Source organism: Filicampus tigris, chromosome 6 (genome assembly GCF_054856515.1).
Source record: "Filicampus tigris isolate MCC_2025a chromosome 6, RoL_Ftig_1.0, whole genome shotgun sequence".
Taxonomy (NCBI): Eukaryota; Metazoa; Chordata; class Actinopteri; order Syngnathiformes; family Syngnathidae; genus Filicampus; species Filicampus tigris.
In genome coordinates this window covers 19,523,519-19,538,988 of record NC_141222.1, presented here as the reverse complement: position 1 = coordinate 19,538,988, position 15,470 = coordinate 19,523,519, and the positions used below count along the sequence as shown (strand labels likewise).

The window sequence follows — 15,470 nt, the reverse complement described above, 5'->3', positions numbered from 1 at the left end:
CGACTTTGGCCTCACCCTGTAAAAATAGAGTAATAATATAACTAAATATGAAACTAATTAGTTTGTGCATTATGATTTAATGCTGTACAGTAATCTAGTCCATTGTGCTGGTCCCACTGGTATGCCCGCCTTGGCCACCAGGTGGCAGTATAATACTGCAGTCATGTAGACTAGTACTTCTACCACTCAGCGACTCGGTAAAATGTGTAATTTTACAGAAAGGATAACGAATACAGAGTATATGCCTTGGTTTTGAGTGTTGTTATACTATCCGTTTACATGTGTTGCTCCATTTGTGTTCAACTAACTGACAATTATAAAAGCGCAACCATCAAAGCTAACCATTAGCATGTCAATGGCGTTTTGCTTTCTTTGTTAGAATTAAGATAAGCAGTTGTGTAGGATAATTTAGGGTTCCGTTTCATTGTGGTACACAGCCTTTAATATTTCAGCTATAAGGTGTCCGACAATGACCCATACTATCACACTTTTCAGAACTCTTTAGTTTGGTGCCATTCACTGTTTTTGACAGTTACTTTTTTATAAATTCATTTGTGTGGGGTGGAGCACAGCACACTGCTTACTGTTGATTGGTTCAATGTCACGATTAGTTGCCGGGCTTAACTACAGACAGACTCAGACTAAAAATTGAAAGTCTTGAATTTTACTAAAGTCTCAGCGCTCTCTCGTATGCATTTTTTTTCTGAATTTCAATTATTTCAATTAAGTTGTAATAAGAGCTCGGTTTTGGTCCATTGTGCATTTCTTTTGTATACGTTTTGTGTAGGGTGGTGCAAAAATACAATAAAGGTGATGTGTAGTACCCCATATAGCGGTCTTGAGACCTCTTAAGAAAGCCTAATAGAATACAGAATCTGGCCAAGTGGCTCATCTGCTGTTAACAACCTCACAAAGACGTCCCAGTGGTCTCTTATAATCACTGAAGCCTGTCCAATTGCCATCCAGTACTTTGATCACACACCCAAGCTTGGCCTTATGTTTGTTAGCGTATTGTGGCTATCACATTAGCGTCCATTTTTCAGCAGCATTGCTTTCATTTCAGTTCCAGCTCACTTTGTTCAACTTTTCTCCTATATTTACTCATCTATATGCTGTGTTTTTTTTCACCCCCTCTGGCATTCACCAAAACAAAGCAATTGATTTATTCCCTTTCATTGTGTTGGAGAGCTGTGAATGTGGCCCATTAATGTTTAATGACGCCTCGCTTCCAGTTTTCTCTAATGTCACAGATATGTGCAGTCAAAGAAACAATGTAGATGTTGTCGACCAAGGCTATACTGTATCGGCACTCACTGATCCAATTCATTAGGATACACAACCTATTGAACTCCAATACAAAAGCTGTATCAAACATTCTGCCTTTCCAAAGACAATATAGAGGCACTTCAGTTGTACATAATGGTGACACGTGACTCAATTCAAAAGCGGCTGTTCGACAAATAAAAACAGTAAATATTCATCAACAAAGAGAATTACACATGTATTTAAAGCAACCTAATATCCTCTACAACCTGAATGTGACAATACAATGCGAAATGCCATAGGAACACCAGCTAACAATTAGCATCTACAGTATATGGAGGTGTTGTTAATTAACATATATATCTGAACACAAATAGTGCCTAAACACATGTAGACAGACCATATTACAAAATTAATATGCATACATTATTTATCCTCAGCACAGAATGACTATATTAGCCATGAGAAGAGCTGAGCTAATTTGGAGGGGCGGGGGCATCATCTTTTAAGTAAGTATTTTTTTTTATATGCATATTATATAAATGCATATTATATAAAATATTTATATCCTGTGTAGATACGTTCATTGCTTGAGAAGTGCAGTGCGCATTTACATATTGATGTTTTATGAAACATGGAAAGTTTAAGTGATAAAGCCCCCAGTTGTTAGCATTATTATAATCTGATTTTTGATTTACTGACTTATGTTTATGCATCACCTGTTTTAGAATTTTGTGAAGTTGTTGTAGTGAACACCTAAAAGACGGCATGTCAATGTGTTTTCCAAGGTATCAACACTAACTGGATAAACTGTCTTTCGTTCTAACTCATGGTTAATTTTGTCTTTATTAGCTTCTGAGCGAAAACGTAACTTGAGGCAAAAAAAAAGTTTACCACCCCGAATTGAGTTTTAAATGAACCTAACATAGATGTTTTTGGAATGCACTGGGAGAAAGCCGGACTACATCTAAACCTGGGACCTCCCGATTGCGAAGCAGAAGATCAAACCACTAGCTCACAGTACTGCCTTGCAGTGGGTCTACAAATAGAAAATCTGACATGTCACCTTTTTTGTGCATTTTTCCACGCCACATCCTGCTACACACACTTTCAAACACTTACACGCACGCACACACGCATGCATGCACGTACACTCACGCGCACACGCGCACGCGCACACACAGACACACATTAATCCATCACCCCGGCCAGCCTGCTGCGACTGACGCAGAGGCACGCGGCTTGGCTCCTCCTCCTCTTGCACAGTGCGGTCTCCATGACAACGCGCAGAGGAGAGAGCAGCTTAGCAACAACACGACGAGCATCCAGACAGGTCGGTACTACAAGCAGGAGACATCCTCGAAGAGAACCCTCTCCGAGTGTCACGTTTCCATTTTTCTTCGATGTTTAAGAAGAGGATTATTTTCTGATTTACAGTAAAATGAAGTTCATGGTGGTTCTAGTGGGCGCCGGCACGCTGGCCTTCCTCGGTGCGGTCATCTGCATCTTCGCCAGTGTTTACCCCCGCAAACGCGCCGCGGCTCTGGCCGACAACGGCACCCTGACGTCAGAGACGCTCCTCCAGCCTCTGGAGCGGCCCGGCGCGGTGGCTCACGCCGGCCCGCTCGGCGCTCTGCACGGCGCCGACTCCTACGGCGGAGGGAACGGACTCGGTTTAGGGCTCCCCACGCTGAATGAGCTCGACCTCGGGGAGGAGACCGGAAGAGGCTCGGCCAAGGTGTTCAGCTACAGCCGACTCATCTGCACGCCGGTTCCGCTCGGGGACTGTAAGGGGAAAGAAGCGGGGCAGCAGCCGCTGGCGGACGACCCTCTCGCCGACGAGGAGTGGACGTTCCTCCGCACCACTGCCGAGGAGCTCCGGCAGATGGTCATGCAGCAGAACGACCAGATCCTCATGGACCAGAGGACCATCCGGGAGCTGACGGGCAAGCTAAGTGAATGCGAGAGCGGCCTGGAGGAGGAAGACGGCGGGAGGCCCGGACCGGAGCGAAGCATCGGGGTCTGGAGCGGCAACCGGCGGGTCATGGCCGGAGACGACGTCAGCTCCTCGGCTGCCTCGCAGCTGCAGACGGCCCGCGCCGTGGAGGAGCTGGCCCGGGCCATCATGGATCTGAAGGACCGAATAGAGAAGCTGGAGGTAGATTGTTATTCTATCATTCTAAAATGAAATCCCCCAAAAGTATTATTTATTTTTACTTGATTAAAATACAAAGTATTAAACACTTTGCTATCTTTGGGGCTGGGTCATCATTTCAGGATTTCGATTCAGCTTGAAATCAGGATTAATAAACACAATTATTCGTTCAATTAAAAACTTACCAAGTTTCAACTTTAAATTCAAAGCACAACCATTTGTTTTTCTTCAATTATAACGTTTTTAAGGATCGTTGAGAAGCCAAAATTGAAATCATGATTAAATTTAGATTAATTGCCCAGCAATAGCATAATTACCCAAGTCAATTTTAACTTACTGTCATAATATTCTTTGACTGTACAGATCCTTATTCAGATCATGATAATCTGAAAATGTTGAATCAGGGCAGCCCCTGTTGTTGAATTTGTTGTTTGTTTATTTTGTTTGTTTTGCTTTACCAAAACGTTTTAAAAAGACTTAGGCAATTATGCTATTGGGCAGACAATTTGTTGAATTGCCATGTTATTTTTTTTCTCTCTATACAATAAATTTAACATGCCCCAAGGAGGACTTCAGTGTATTCAAACTATTTCCCCTAGAAGGATTATAAATGAGTATAATGCATTTAACCAAACATTAAATTAAATTGAATACAAAATTGTATCAAGAAATCCAATAAATGTTCAATTTAGTTTAGTTTGTTATCACAGCTTGATATAGAACACTACAGTATGATGTACCATAGTGTAGTTCCACACCACTGCAAGCTACTACCAGGATTATTAACATTCTTACATTTTGTTTAAATAACTCAATAAAAAAGGCATTACTTAATTTGTAAAGGCAACATTTTTGTCTTGCGTCAAATAAGATTTTACATGCTGTAAAATAATGTCATCTATAGACAGTGCTGTGCGTCTGGATCCTGAATAATTTAATTTAAATCTAATAATTTGTCAACATAAAAGTGCCTCAAATTTTTAGTGAGTTACATTCAAAATAATGTTAATGACAACGTTTTATAAACATATGTACATGACATATACTGTACATATGTATGACATATATACATATATGTATATTGTGCATACACGCGTGTGCGCGTGTGTAACGTACACATATATCTATGTATATAAATATTTTTATATCCCTCCGATCTATTAAATCCTGACGAATGCCCTAGATAGGAAGTGTCCGCCACCCACATCCTTCACCCCGACACGCCCCAACACTGTGACAGCAGCATTTCTCCCTCCCTTCACTCCACATGCAGGATAGAGAGACATAAATAAAAGATGAAGCTGGCCAAGTTGAGCGGAGAAAGGTCAGCTTCTTAACAGCCTGTGTGCTTGTGTGTATGTGTGGGCTGAGATGGAGACAGGGGCATGCTTAGAAATAAATAAACAGTTCCAAGGTTATCCTTCTCACTGTCAATTTACATCCCGGACGTACAGTCCTTGCCTCAGCAAATCTGTTGATATTTATTCTTCTCGCTCTGTATACATTCCACTGTAGTTCTTTCTTTCTGTATCAGACAAAATAATTATCAAGTACTGAAAGTAAAATCGTTTTCTTTTCTATTTAAATTCTGCGGGCATGCAACTGTAAATCAAGTGATACCGTGTGAGTAAGTGTCCCGATGCTTTTGACCACATACAACGAAACCCCCAAAGTTGAACGGCCCCAAGAGTGGTACAATTTGGAGTTGAACCAAAATGTTCTGGAAAAAATGCCTGAAAAGTCAAACAAAACTTGAACTTCAAGCCATCATCATGTGAGAGTAAAGCTTGATGATTGTTGTCAAAATTTTGGACTTCAGGCACCGAAAATCTTTTCATAGGACTCCCTCGAGTTTTCTTTCTTTTGGTATTTCCCTAGACGGGCACAGTTAGAAAGTGGTGTTTGCGCTGTTGTGGGAGTGAACACAGCCCATTTGATTCTCAGGCAATCGAAGCTGGCTCCTCTCATTCTCTTTATATTCAGCGCAGTCGGGGCGCATTTGTATTAGATATTGTGGAAGACAAATTTGACTCGCTGGAGTTCATGCAGAAGATCAAAGCGTGCAAAGTATGCTTATATGTAACTGCAAGCAGACCATGGGGGGATGATGACCGATCTACGCCACAAAGTGGGCACTTGAGGCCGCCTTCCACCCTGACCGTTCGTGTCCATCTGTGACCCAGCAGTGACGCGGCCCAGGGGTGCATTTGAAAAAATATAAAGATGGTGATAATAATAATAATGCATTAAATAAAAAAATGTATTTCAACAAAGAATTCAGAGGGTTCAAAGAACACTGTTGCTATATTTATGAATGAAATATAATGACATCCATCACACCTATCAGCACAGCCCAGAATCTGTCTGCCTATGCCTGGATCAAATCCACCAAAATCTGCACCACAACTTAGACCTGCTTTTACCTGGTCTAAAGTCTAGTCTACTTTCTGTCACCAAATTGTCAGGTGCGCTGGAGGCATAATACAAAATGAACTTGGTCCGCCGGAGAGCAGTGCTGTCTGCCAAATTCCCAAACACAGTAAACTAGACTTGCCCCGGCACAAGATGTGCCAGTTTTTACGTCGAGTGCACCTGCACCTGTCTATGTAAATTGAGCCCTATAATTCTGCTAAGAAACAGACATAAGCAGAACCATTTTATATTTTTATCTGAACGACAAGAACATTTCTTTTGACATTAGAACAACTTAGAATCAACCAGCGACACAGAATGAATTGAGTTTGATTTTGTATTGTGTTGTATTTATGCACCTCCATTTATTTGCCCTCCTCCAGGCAGAGATCGGCCCAGCTGCCTTGAACCTCACTGACACGTCTACAGCAACAAGCAGCAGCACCCCGGTTACCACCAAGCTCCCCACTGCATCCACTGGCAACACCAACCCCGCGCCCCCGGGCCCGGCGGCGGCAAGCCCCGGGGCCCGTCGACCAGGCTCCCCTGCCTCCAAGCCCTCGGCCAAGGGTGCCCCCGGTCGTGGGAAGGCTCCCTGGAGGGTGGAGGACCTGGAGGGCGAGCTGGAGAGGAAAATAAAAATGCTGGAGAAGGAGCAGCAGGCCATGAGGAAGGAGACACACGGCCAGTATGAGAAGATCAACCAGGGCTTGGACACCGCCAACCACCGTGTCAGCGAACTGGAGCACAGTGAGTCAGCGATACAAAAATGTACATTTGTTGATATGTACATATATATTATAAATATGGCATATTATATTAGTTTTAGTGCTCATTTTTGAACACTGAGATAAACTAAAAAAAATTAAGACTTTCTCTATGTCCACAAAACGCCTATTATTCTCACTGATCATATTGAGTGAGCACTTCTCCTTTGCCGAGAGAATCCATCCAGCTCACAGATGTGACATATCAAGATGCTGATAAGGCAGAATGATTATTGTAAAGGTGTGCAGGTCACTGTATAGTGTTTATATTTTTGTCAGTGTAGAAAGCGGGGTTCCCGCCAATCTTAAGTAAATTAGAATTCAATCAATAAATCTAAAACCAAGGCCTTAATTGGCATTAAAGTGTCTTAAATCAGTCTTTCAAAAATCTACACATGATAAGGAGGCTTTTATGATTGTGAATTTTCTCAAATGTCATTCTTAAAAATAAATAAATAATTAATGACGCGAGGTAACAGAATCACAATAGAACTAACAAACGGTGATGCGGTTTTAGTCTGGGCTCTTAAGAGCAGATACATGCCATTCATGTACTGTGGCAATTTTGGACAACATTGGACATTGGGCATATTGTGAAATTGGGCTTAAACTTCATTTTAAATGGAATTAAAAAGTATGGAATTTCACTTGCCTTAAGATATGAGGAGAGCAGAGCATATAACTGGGTAGCTGTTGAGTGAATTTAATGAGAAACCCTAAAGCAGGGTTGTTCTTCCGAGGGCCACATTGAGAAAAAATCGAAGGACGCATGGGCCAATTAGGTGATGAAGCAAAAAATCAAGGATTTCAGGATTACTCCGTGGCCAGTGGCCCTTTATTTCACTACAATAGACTGCCCTTGTACTGAGCACCTGCAGAATCACATCTCCATATGCTTAACCAACATGAATAATCTGTACTAAAATGAAGAGCAGCAAATACAGCAAACAAAAAAAAAGTGATTCTGAGGCGCACTTTAACTGAATGACGTGATTGGTGGACATATGAGGGAGAGATGTGAATACATTTCTTCTTCGCTTCTCCTGCCTTGCCACCCTGGATAAAAAGTAAATGCAGGAAACAACCTGGGTCATGTCAAATGTTAATATTACCGGTAGTGTTACGGGCCGTGATAAAATGGGACGGTGGGCCACAAATGGCCCCCAGGCCGCAATTTGAATGCCTAAAGGTTATTAATTATACACTCTAAATCTTTGCATTGCACCGCTGAAAAAAAGTTCTTAATTAGGACAAGAAACTATATTTGTTAACTTGATTCCCCAGCTGATTTCGGACAAGAGGCAGGGTATACAAGCATTCATACTCTAATTCACACCTGAATGATTTAGAAGCCGCACAGAGGCTTAGCGGTTAACACAGTGCTTTGAGTCTTCCATGAACTTTGAGCTGAGATTCAAATCCAGAACCTCAGAACTATGAGGCAGACATGCTAACCAGTCCAATACTCTCAAATTGTGCCTGAAGCACATGTTCTTGCAACCTCTACAAAAGCAAAATGTACAAGCCAAGGAAATTTTAGACCCCCAAAAATTATATACTGTCCTGTAATTCTATGTTTAAAAATGTAAAAACACCCAGTGAAATCTCATTAGAAAAGTGATCGCCAGCTTAGCTACTAGCTTGGCAAACATATTACATAATGTTCAGGTGTGACGTGGCCAAACCAGACTAGAATGGACCCTCAGATAAAAAAGGACAGTTGGCGGCTCGCACCCACCCAAAAAAAAACAACCCCAAAACAACTGGTAAAAACCTGGCAAAAAACAGGCTATTTATAAAAACACGTTACTTAATCCGTTACACTGCGTAAGAGTTCAGTCAGGTTTGGCTGTATCGTTGCAGCGGGCTTTAGCGTAAATGTGAACATAGATTTTGAAACCTCCCCCAAAATGCCAAGGTTTTATGTCCACTGAACATCACAAACGGTGACTCACTTTATGGCACCATTTTAGATTCTCACTTTCAGTCTTGAATCATCCCTTTGTCAAGCCAGCTTCCTGTAGCGAAACCAGTCAAGGGCCATTTTTGTCATTTTATTCATTGGTATAGAGACAAAAAAAACCCCAAAAAAATCGATAGTTGAGTGAGGCTTTTTACAGAGCGTTCATGATACAAAAACATACTTTTTTAATAAGGCTTGCTGAGGAGTCTTTTTCGTCTCTGTTAAGTAGTTGCATGTCATCCTCCATCTGTCTCATGCTGCTTTTAGATTCTCTCGGCTCTCTAAGAGGCACAACTGTAGCTTTGAGGCTGATCATTATAGTGGAGCTCTTGCCTGGAGAAACAACAACGTCCTTGTGTAACCATTAACAAGTGTCCCCATTTCCCACTTTTTGACTGTTTGACTGCTGCTCTTTTGTCTATGTTCTTTTTATTGAAAGCCCTAACAGAGCCATCCTTCCCCGACGGCTTCGTGCTGTCCTTCCCCATGCGCACCAACTACATGTACGGCCTGGTCCGGAAGGAGATAACCGAGATGTACGCCTTCACCGCCTGTGTGTGGCTGAAGGTTAAGGAAGGCGGCATCGGCACGCCGTTCTCTTACTCGGTGCCCGGACAGCCCAACGAGCTGGTATTGCTGCAGGGTGTCCACAACCCTGTGGAGCTACTCATCAATGATAAGGTACTAAGCCAGATCCTGATCCAGATACAGCAATACGGTAATGTAAAATGCCTAAAACAAAAGCGTAAATGTAGACTTACATTGGTGCCTTGAAATACAAGTGGCCAAGCGTATGGGTAAGATACAAGACATAATTTGGACATTTTTTTGCTTTAAGTTGTAAGCCAAAGCCACACACTGTAAAAACAACCAACCAGTGCAGTCAAGGCGATAGGGACTGGGCTAGCCTGTGAATAGTAAAATCTGTGTGTAATTGACGGCCATTGAAATTCATTGGGTGGGGGGGGGGGGCACAGGGGGGTTTGATTCAAACCCCAAAAATTCTTCAAAAACCTTTGGTGAAGATTCAATAAGGGGAAATGGGGAAAAACAGAAATAAAACAAATATATTTAGGAAAAAAATACAATACAATACAACTTCATTCATATAGCACATTTCACAACAGCTGCAGCTATAACAAAGCACTTTACATATAACATAAAATAACAATAAGACAACAACAAAGACTGAAAATAGAAAATTAAAACAGATTAATGATACTAACACATATACAGCTGACACCATAAAACAAGAATGTGCGTAATCTCTGAAGGAATTAAATTCATATTTTAAGGCACCACTGTATATTGCGCTACCTTTTGATTGCAAGCGACAAACGTGGCAGCTACAGACAGTTGGCTAGCATGAGAAGTTACTATCGCAGTCTTCATTTTCACTCTGTGTAACAGAAGTTTCAGATGAATGTACTTTCTTCACAAAAACTTGGTCAGTCTACTGTTTGATCAAAAGTGACAATCGTATGGTAGCTAGCTAGACAGTTAGCTAGCAAGAGAAACTAGCTTATCTACAGCTTCACTCAGTTCATGCCAAATATATGACACCAGTCAAATATGATCCAAATGAAAAGTCTTTGTTAAAAAACAAAAACAAATGGCCATTACAGGCTTTGGCTCAGTCTCCCTTTTTGAACAAACACGTTAGCTTGTCAGCTGGCTAGCGCGAGGCGCTAATTAAGCTTTAGTCTTCATGTTTACTCTGTGCCTTCTTGTCAAACAGCACAACATATGGACAATACCTGTCACAGAGCATTCAAATTACATCACTTGTTGACAAAACTAGAACCCTACCAAGCCAAATGGAATGGGAATAAAAACAGCAACATCTATTTGTGGCATATTTTTCACCCACATTTTGGGGCACTCCCAACATTTAGGGCTTTAAAAAAGGTCTTCATTGTACCGCTGTGTATAGAAAATTCCACAAAGCTAACTCATTCTCACCCTTGCTCTCAGGTGGCACAGTTGCCGCTGTCGCTCCCTCAGGACGAATGGCAGCACATCTGCGTCAGTTGGACCCTTAGAGACGGTGTGTGGAAGGCCTACCAAGGTGGCAAGATGAAGGGGCGTGGGGAAGGACTGGCTGCCTGGCATCCCATCAAACCTGGTGGAGTGCTTATCCTGGGCCAGGAACAGGTAATAAGATGAAGGGGGACAGATTGTTCTGAATGTTCAGTAGAGATTCATGGGTTTTGAAGCCTATTTAAGTTTGAATACAAAATATGTAACTGTTGGTACTGAGTGTAGCATATCAAAGCATATCAGTTGTTTCACATTGTGAAAAAAAACACTCCAAACGAGCAGCCTTTGTGTGTATTAAGTTGTAATTTGTCCTTTCCTCACTTGTTTCATTCAAGCCATCTGTACTCACACGCTCTGTAGCTGCATACGTTCCCGGAGAGATGAGGAGTAAAAACAGGCCGCCCGTTTTGCACCTCGCACATTCTTCTGGATGGTTGTTATAAAGGGCATCTCGCGGGCGGGAAACTGTGAATGAAATAGATGATAACCAAAGACATCCTAATGTTGTCAATGGAAACCCGCGCCTACATTTTCGAGGAGTTTAATTGAACAAGGGGAAAGGGACATGATTCTAAGAGTTATTTTGGTTGACATAATGATTGTACGGCTAAACCGTGATCACTTAAAAATGTAGAACCTCCTTGTGGCAAAGGCGGGCACACCAGTAAGAGCAGCGCAATAGGTATTGGGTTGCAGCATTAAATTATGATATGCGAGCGGTTGATGGTGACCACTGATGTAAACCACAGCTGGGCACTCATTGGTCAAGGGGACTCACCATTGTAACATTTGAGGACACGCTAATGTTAGCTCACTTTCTCGTTGCATTATTATACAGTCTTCCCTCACTCACTTCATGGGTTCTATGTACCATGATGCCCCGTGATATGTGAATTTCTGCAAAGTAGAGGTTGACTTTTTATTTTTCAATTTATGCCTCTAAACCATTACGAACACACACATGGTTTCCACAGTTCTAAACACTTAAATACTAACTTTTATAAATACCAGTGCTGTAAATCCTTATAATTCCGGCGGAAGTTCTTCTTCTTCATCTTCCAGTTAGAAGACGATGAAGAAGAAGAACGATAGTCATGGGAATTATATTTCGGTTTCCAAAACAATGATTTACTACGCCAAAAGGCGCATTAACCCACCAGGACTGTACCTTTGAGTATACAGTATTGCGATGCGGGATTCTGATTAAGGTAAGCCATTTTAAATTCAAAAGAAAAACTTTAATGTAGTAATTAAGCGTTTGTTTTGTTGTACTCTCAGAGCGTGCTCTGCTCCCATAAATTTCTGAACAAGCTTATAATAAGCTGCTTGTGCTTCAACTGTTTACTTTTCTTGTACTGTACTACCTGACGCACTGGGCTCCAGTACTTCGTATTTTGCGGCACTCTGAAACACCGAACGGCACATTTGAACAATGTTCGGAGTTTCCGAATGGTGAAGCAGTGTGCTCAGAGTGTACTTCCGAACACACCCACAATGAGGGAATGGGGATTTTGGTGGCAACAAGCTCCAATGGCCATGGTTTTTGCAAAAGAAATTTCCCCCCAAAAAAGATACAAAATGTATTTTACTGGTTTAGTGGTAAAATTGCCCAGACAAATACATTTGAAATAATCAATCAAACTTAATTACTCACCCAGCCCTAGCCTTCTCATTGTTACGTTAACTTGTGCTAATTATCCTGAACCACACCTCTCTTTCCCCAACCAAAGGACACCCTTGGTGGACGTTTTGACGCCTCCCAGGCGCTGGTTGGTGAACTGTCCCAGTTCAACTTGTGGGATCGGGTGTTGAAGCCCGCCGAAGTCGCCGCCCTGGCGGAATGCAACTCCTCCGTACTCGGCAACATCGCGCCCTGGACCGATCTGGACGTAGACGTCTATGGCGGAGCCACCAAGGAGTCCTTAGACCCCTGCCACGCTGCTGAGAGATCCAACCCCTCCAGCCCCAAACAGTGAGGGGCGGGAGACTGCGAGAGCTCACATAAGGTCAATGTAGTTGAGGGGTAAAATAAATTACTTCGGAATGTAAAGCATTTGGTTGGAACTCAAGAGCTGACGGAACGGAGCTAATCGAACGTTTAGCGCTTGTCAGTTTTTCATCGTCGGTGTGTTCGGTGTTTAGTTCGAAAGCGAGAGTGAGGTTAGTCACGGGATTACCTTAGTGGGGAAATCAAAACACAAGCTTGTAGATGGACTATCAGTGCTAATTTGGCTCTATCGTATCCGTGAAGCGAAAAACCACATCGGACTCTTCGGGTTCTTTGGTTTTTGATGCTGGTATAGTCACTGATGATGAAACCTTTTGTGTCACCTCATGTCGTTGCTTGTGTTTAATGCTGCAACTGAGACGCGTGTTAACATTCTCAAAGAGAAACATAATGACGTCATGTTCAAGTGTACATGGTCCTGCATATTTGTAGAGTTTATACAGTAAAGTTCCTCCCACCATTCGCTACAACAGTGATCTTATACCGTAAACGTGTAATTATTGTGTGTTAATGTAGCCTTGCTAATGTTGCTCACCCGCCACCAACACCCCACTGTAGCCCGGCTGACACAATCTGCAGACAGTCCCAACCAGGAAAAACCAGCAGTGTCGATCGGACCTGAAGTAAACACTTGATGTCAGATTGTGAGCTCCAGAAGAATAAATTGTACCCTCGCTAAACCGCATAGACTGTTTTTTGGCATTTGCATGTCATTTTGAGCAAACACTGCATCAACAGCAGTTCAGCCTCTCAAATGTCTTTTTAATAACATTTAAAGAAATATCAAAAGACATCAAGTAATTTAATAAAAAATATTTTGTTCTTCACACTCGGTGGCTAAGTCCAGTGTGACCTTTAGATACAGATTTAATCGATTTCCCACAAGTAATGATGGCTTTAAATGGCTATGATTCAGTTGCATGGTGCATTTCTCTGTTACATTATTATCCAGTAATAAATGGTCCAAAACAGCTAATGTATAGCGTCCCTTCTTTTGGAGGGATTATAGCTGGCATAATTCATTTAAAATGTTCTTGTGTTAGCATCAGGGGCCATTATTGTTTGCAATAAGACAATTTTGACAGTTGTCAATGGCAACTGCCCTCACAGTTGTCAATGGCAACTGTCAAAAGGATGACACTAGGAACTCACCGTTTTATTAGAGGGGATTTAATTCCTGCTATACAAAAACATAACACTGTGCAGTCAAGTGTACTTTGCTTCAAAGTCTTTGTTACCTCCGTACACAAGTACAAAGGACTATTAAGGCCACACTGAAAAGAAAAAAAGTAAAACGAGAACGTTCTCATACTATTACGAGTCTGCATTTTACATTAAAAAAAGGTGCCAACTAAAATCACAAGTCTTAATTGACAACAATTAAAAGGTCATTAGAATAAAGTTGTACATTTATATGAAGAGTCGTAATAATTGGATAAAGTTCATTCCGTCTCTTATTTGTAATTGAAATCGTTGGTTCTTTTATCTCAGACAGGTTATTTTTTTTCAGGTTAACATTTTTCATTTTGACGTGTTTCGGCTGAAGTCTTTCGCATTCTTCAGAGTGTCACATGATGGCGTGTGATTCGTTTTTATCAGCTGATGTTCAGATAAATGATAACCTAAAAAAAATCTCTCTGGGATAAACGAACCAACGATTTCAATAGTCGTAATAGTCTAAGAAAATTTTTTTGTACTAAATAAGATAAAGTAAAAACATCTTAAATAAAACTACAAAAGACATTTTATAACAATAAAGTCGTAATATCACCAGAAGAAAATCACAAAATGATATCATTACATCACCAAAATAAAATGATAATAATGTGAGAAGTCATAATATTACAAGAAATAAATTAATAATTTGACCAAATAAAATTGTGATACTGCCAAAACTCGTAATTTTATGAGAATTCAAGTATCTTGAGAATGAAGTCGTATTTTTATGTGAATAAAGTCGTAATATGAGAAGTTGTAGCCTTACAATTATATGTAGTTTTACAAGAATAAATTCCACTATCACATGAATAGTTTACAGTTGCAACATTAATTGAATAAAGTTGTATGACCAAACAAAAAAAAAAAATCTGACTTTACAAGAATAAGATAGCATAGGCTTTCTGCTTTATCATGTTATGACATTCACTCGGGTCAAGTTCAAATCCGATTCGAAATTTGTTCTTGCAATATTCCGAGTTTGACTTTCATTTCCTGTATTCTGACATTTGTTTTTTCTCTTTTTTTTTAGTGTGGCCCTCACACTCCTTCATAACATGAACCCACATTTCTTTTGTAAGTGCCTATTTGGGCCTCAAACGCCCACAATGGTCATCAAATACTTTCCTCTTTTGTCTTCTCTTGCTTTACATCGTTCGAGGCTGTGTCCTTCCTCTTTTGCACCTTATGCATTTGATATTGTGAACTAGGTGGATGAAACTTAATAAACTGCATTTTGATGGCATCGTCTGAGGTTCGTTCTATGTTGGTGTATCACTGCGATGGGGTCGCTGATGCATAGATGATGCTATGATTCACTCATCTGCCCACATGTGACATTTCCAGCGTCATCTGATAAGTACTGTTGCATTCTCCTTGGCCTCATTAAAATGCATCTCATATAACAACAATCCATGTGGATGTCATATTCTGGAAATGATCTGACACCCCCCCCAAAAAAACACTTTGTCCATTTTATTCCCATTTCAGCTGTTGCGTAAAGGTTCTGAAGATGGACAAACAGACACGAGCACAAACAAAACTTTGGAGATAATTATCATCATAGATGCGCGAGGGCGGATGGAAATTCTTTATTCATAAGTGTTGGAGGAGAGCGGTAACCCAATGCTTATTGCATTAATTAAA

General features: G+C 41.1%; 1 protein-coding gene across 2 annotated transcripts; it reads left to right on the top strand.

Annotated features, from left to right (window-relative positions):
- Positions 1-2,541: 2,541 nt before the first annotated feature.
- nptxrb (neuronal pentraxin receptor b) lies at positions 2,542-15,069 on the top strand. 2 transcript variants are annotated; one of them, XM_086032756.1, is made up of 6 exons: positions 2,542-3,421; positions 6,214-6,580; positions 9,000-9,241; positions 10,535-10,714; positions 12,331-12,606; positions 14,857-15,069. In XM_086032756.1, the coding sequence occupies exons 1-5, from the start codon at positions 2,705-2,707 to the stop codon at positions 12,574-12,576; spliced, it is 1,752 nt and encodes a 583-aa protein (XP_085888882.1). In that variant the 5' UTR covers positions 2,542-2,704; the 3' UTR covers positions 12,577-12,606; positions 14,857-15,069. The 2 variants fall into 2 exon arrangements, with proteins under 2 accessions (XP_085888882.1, XP_085888881.1); XM_086032755.1 differs by having other exon boundaries at positions 12,331-15,069.
- The last annotated feature ends 401 nt before the right edge of the window (positions 15,070-15,470 follow it).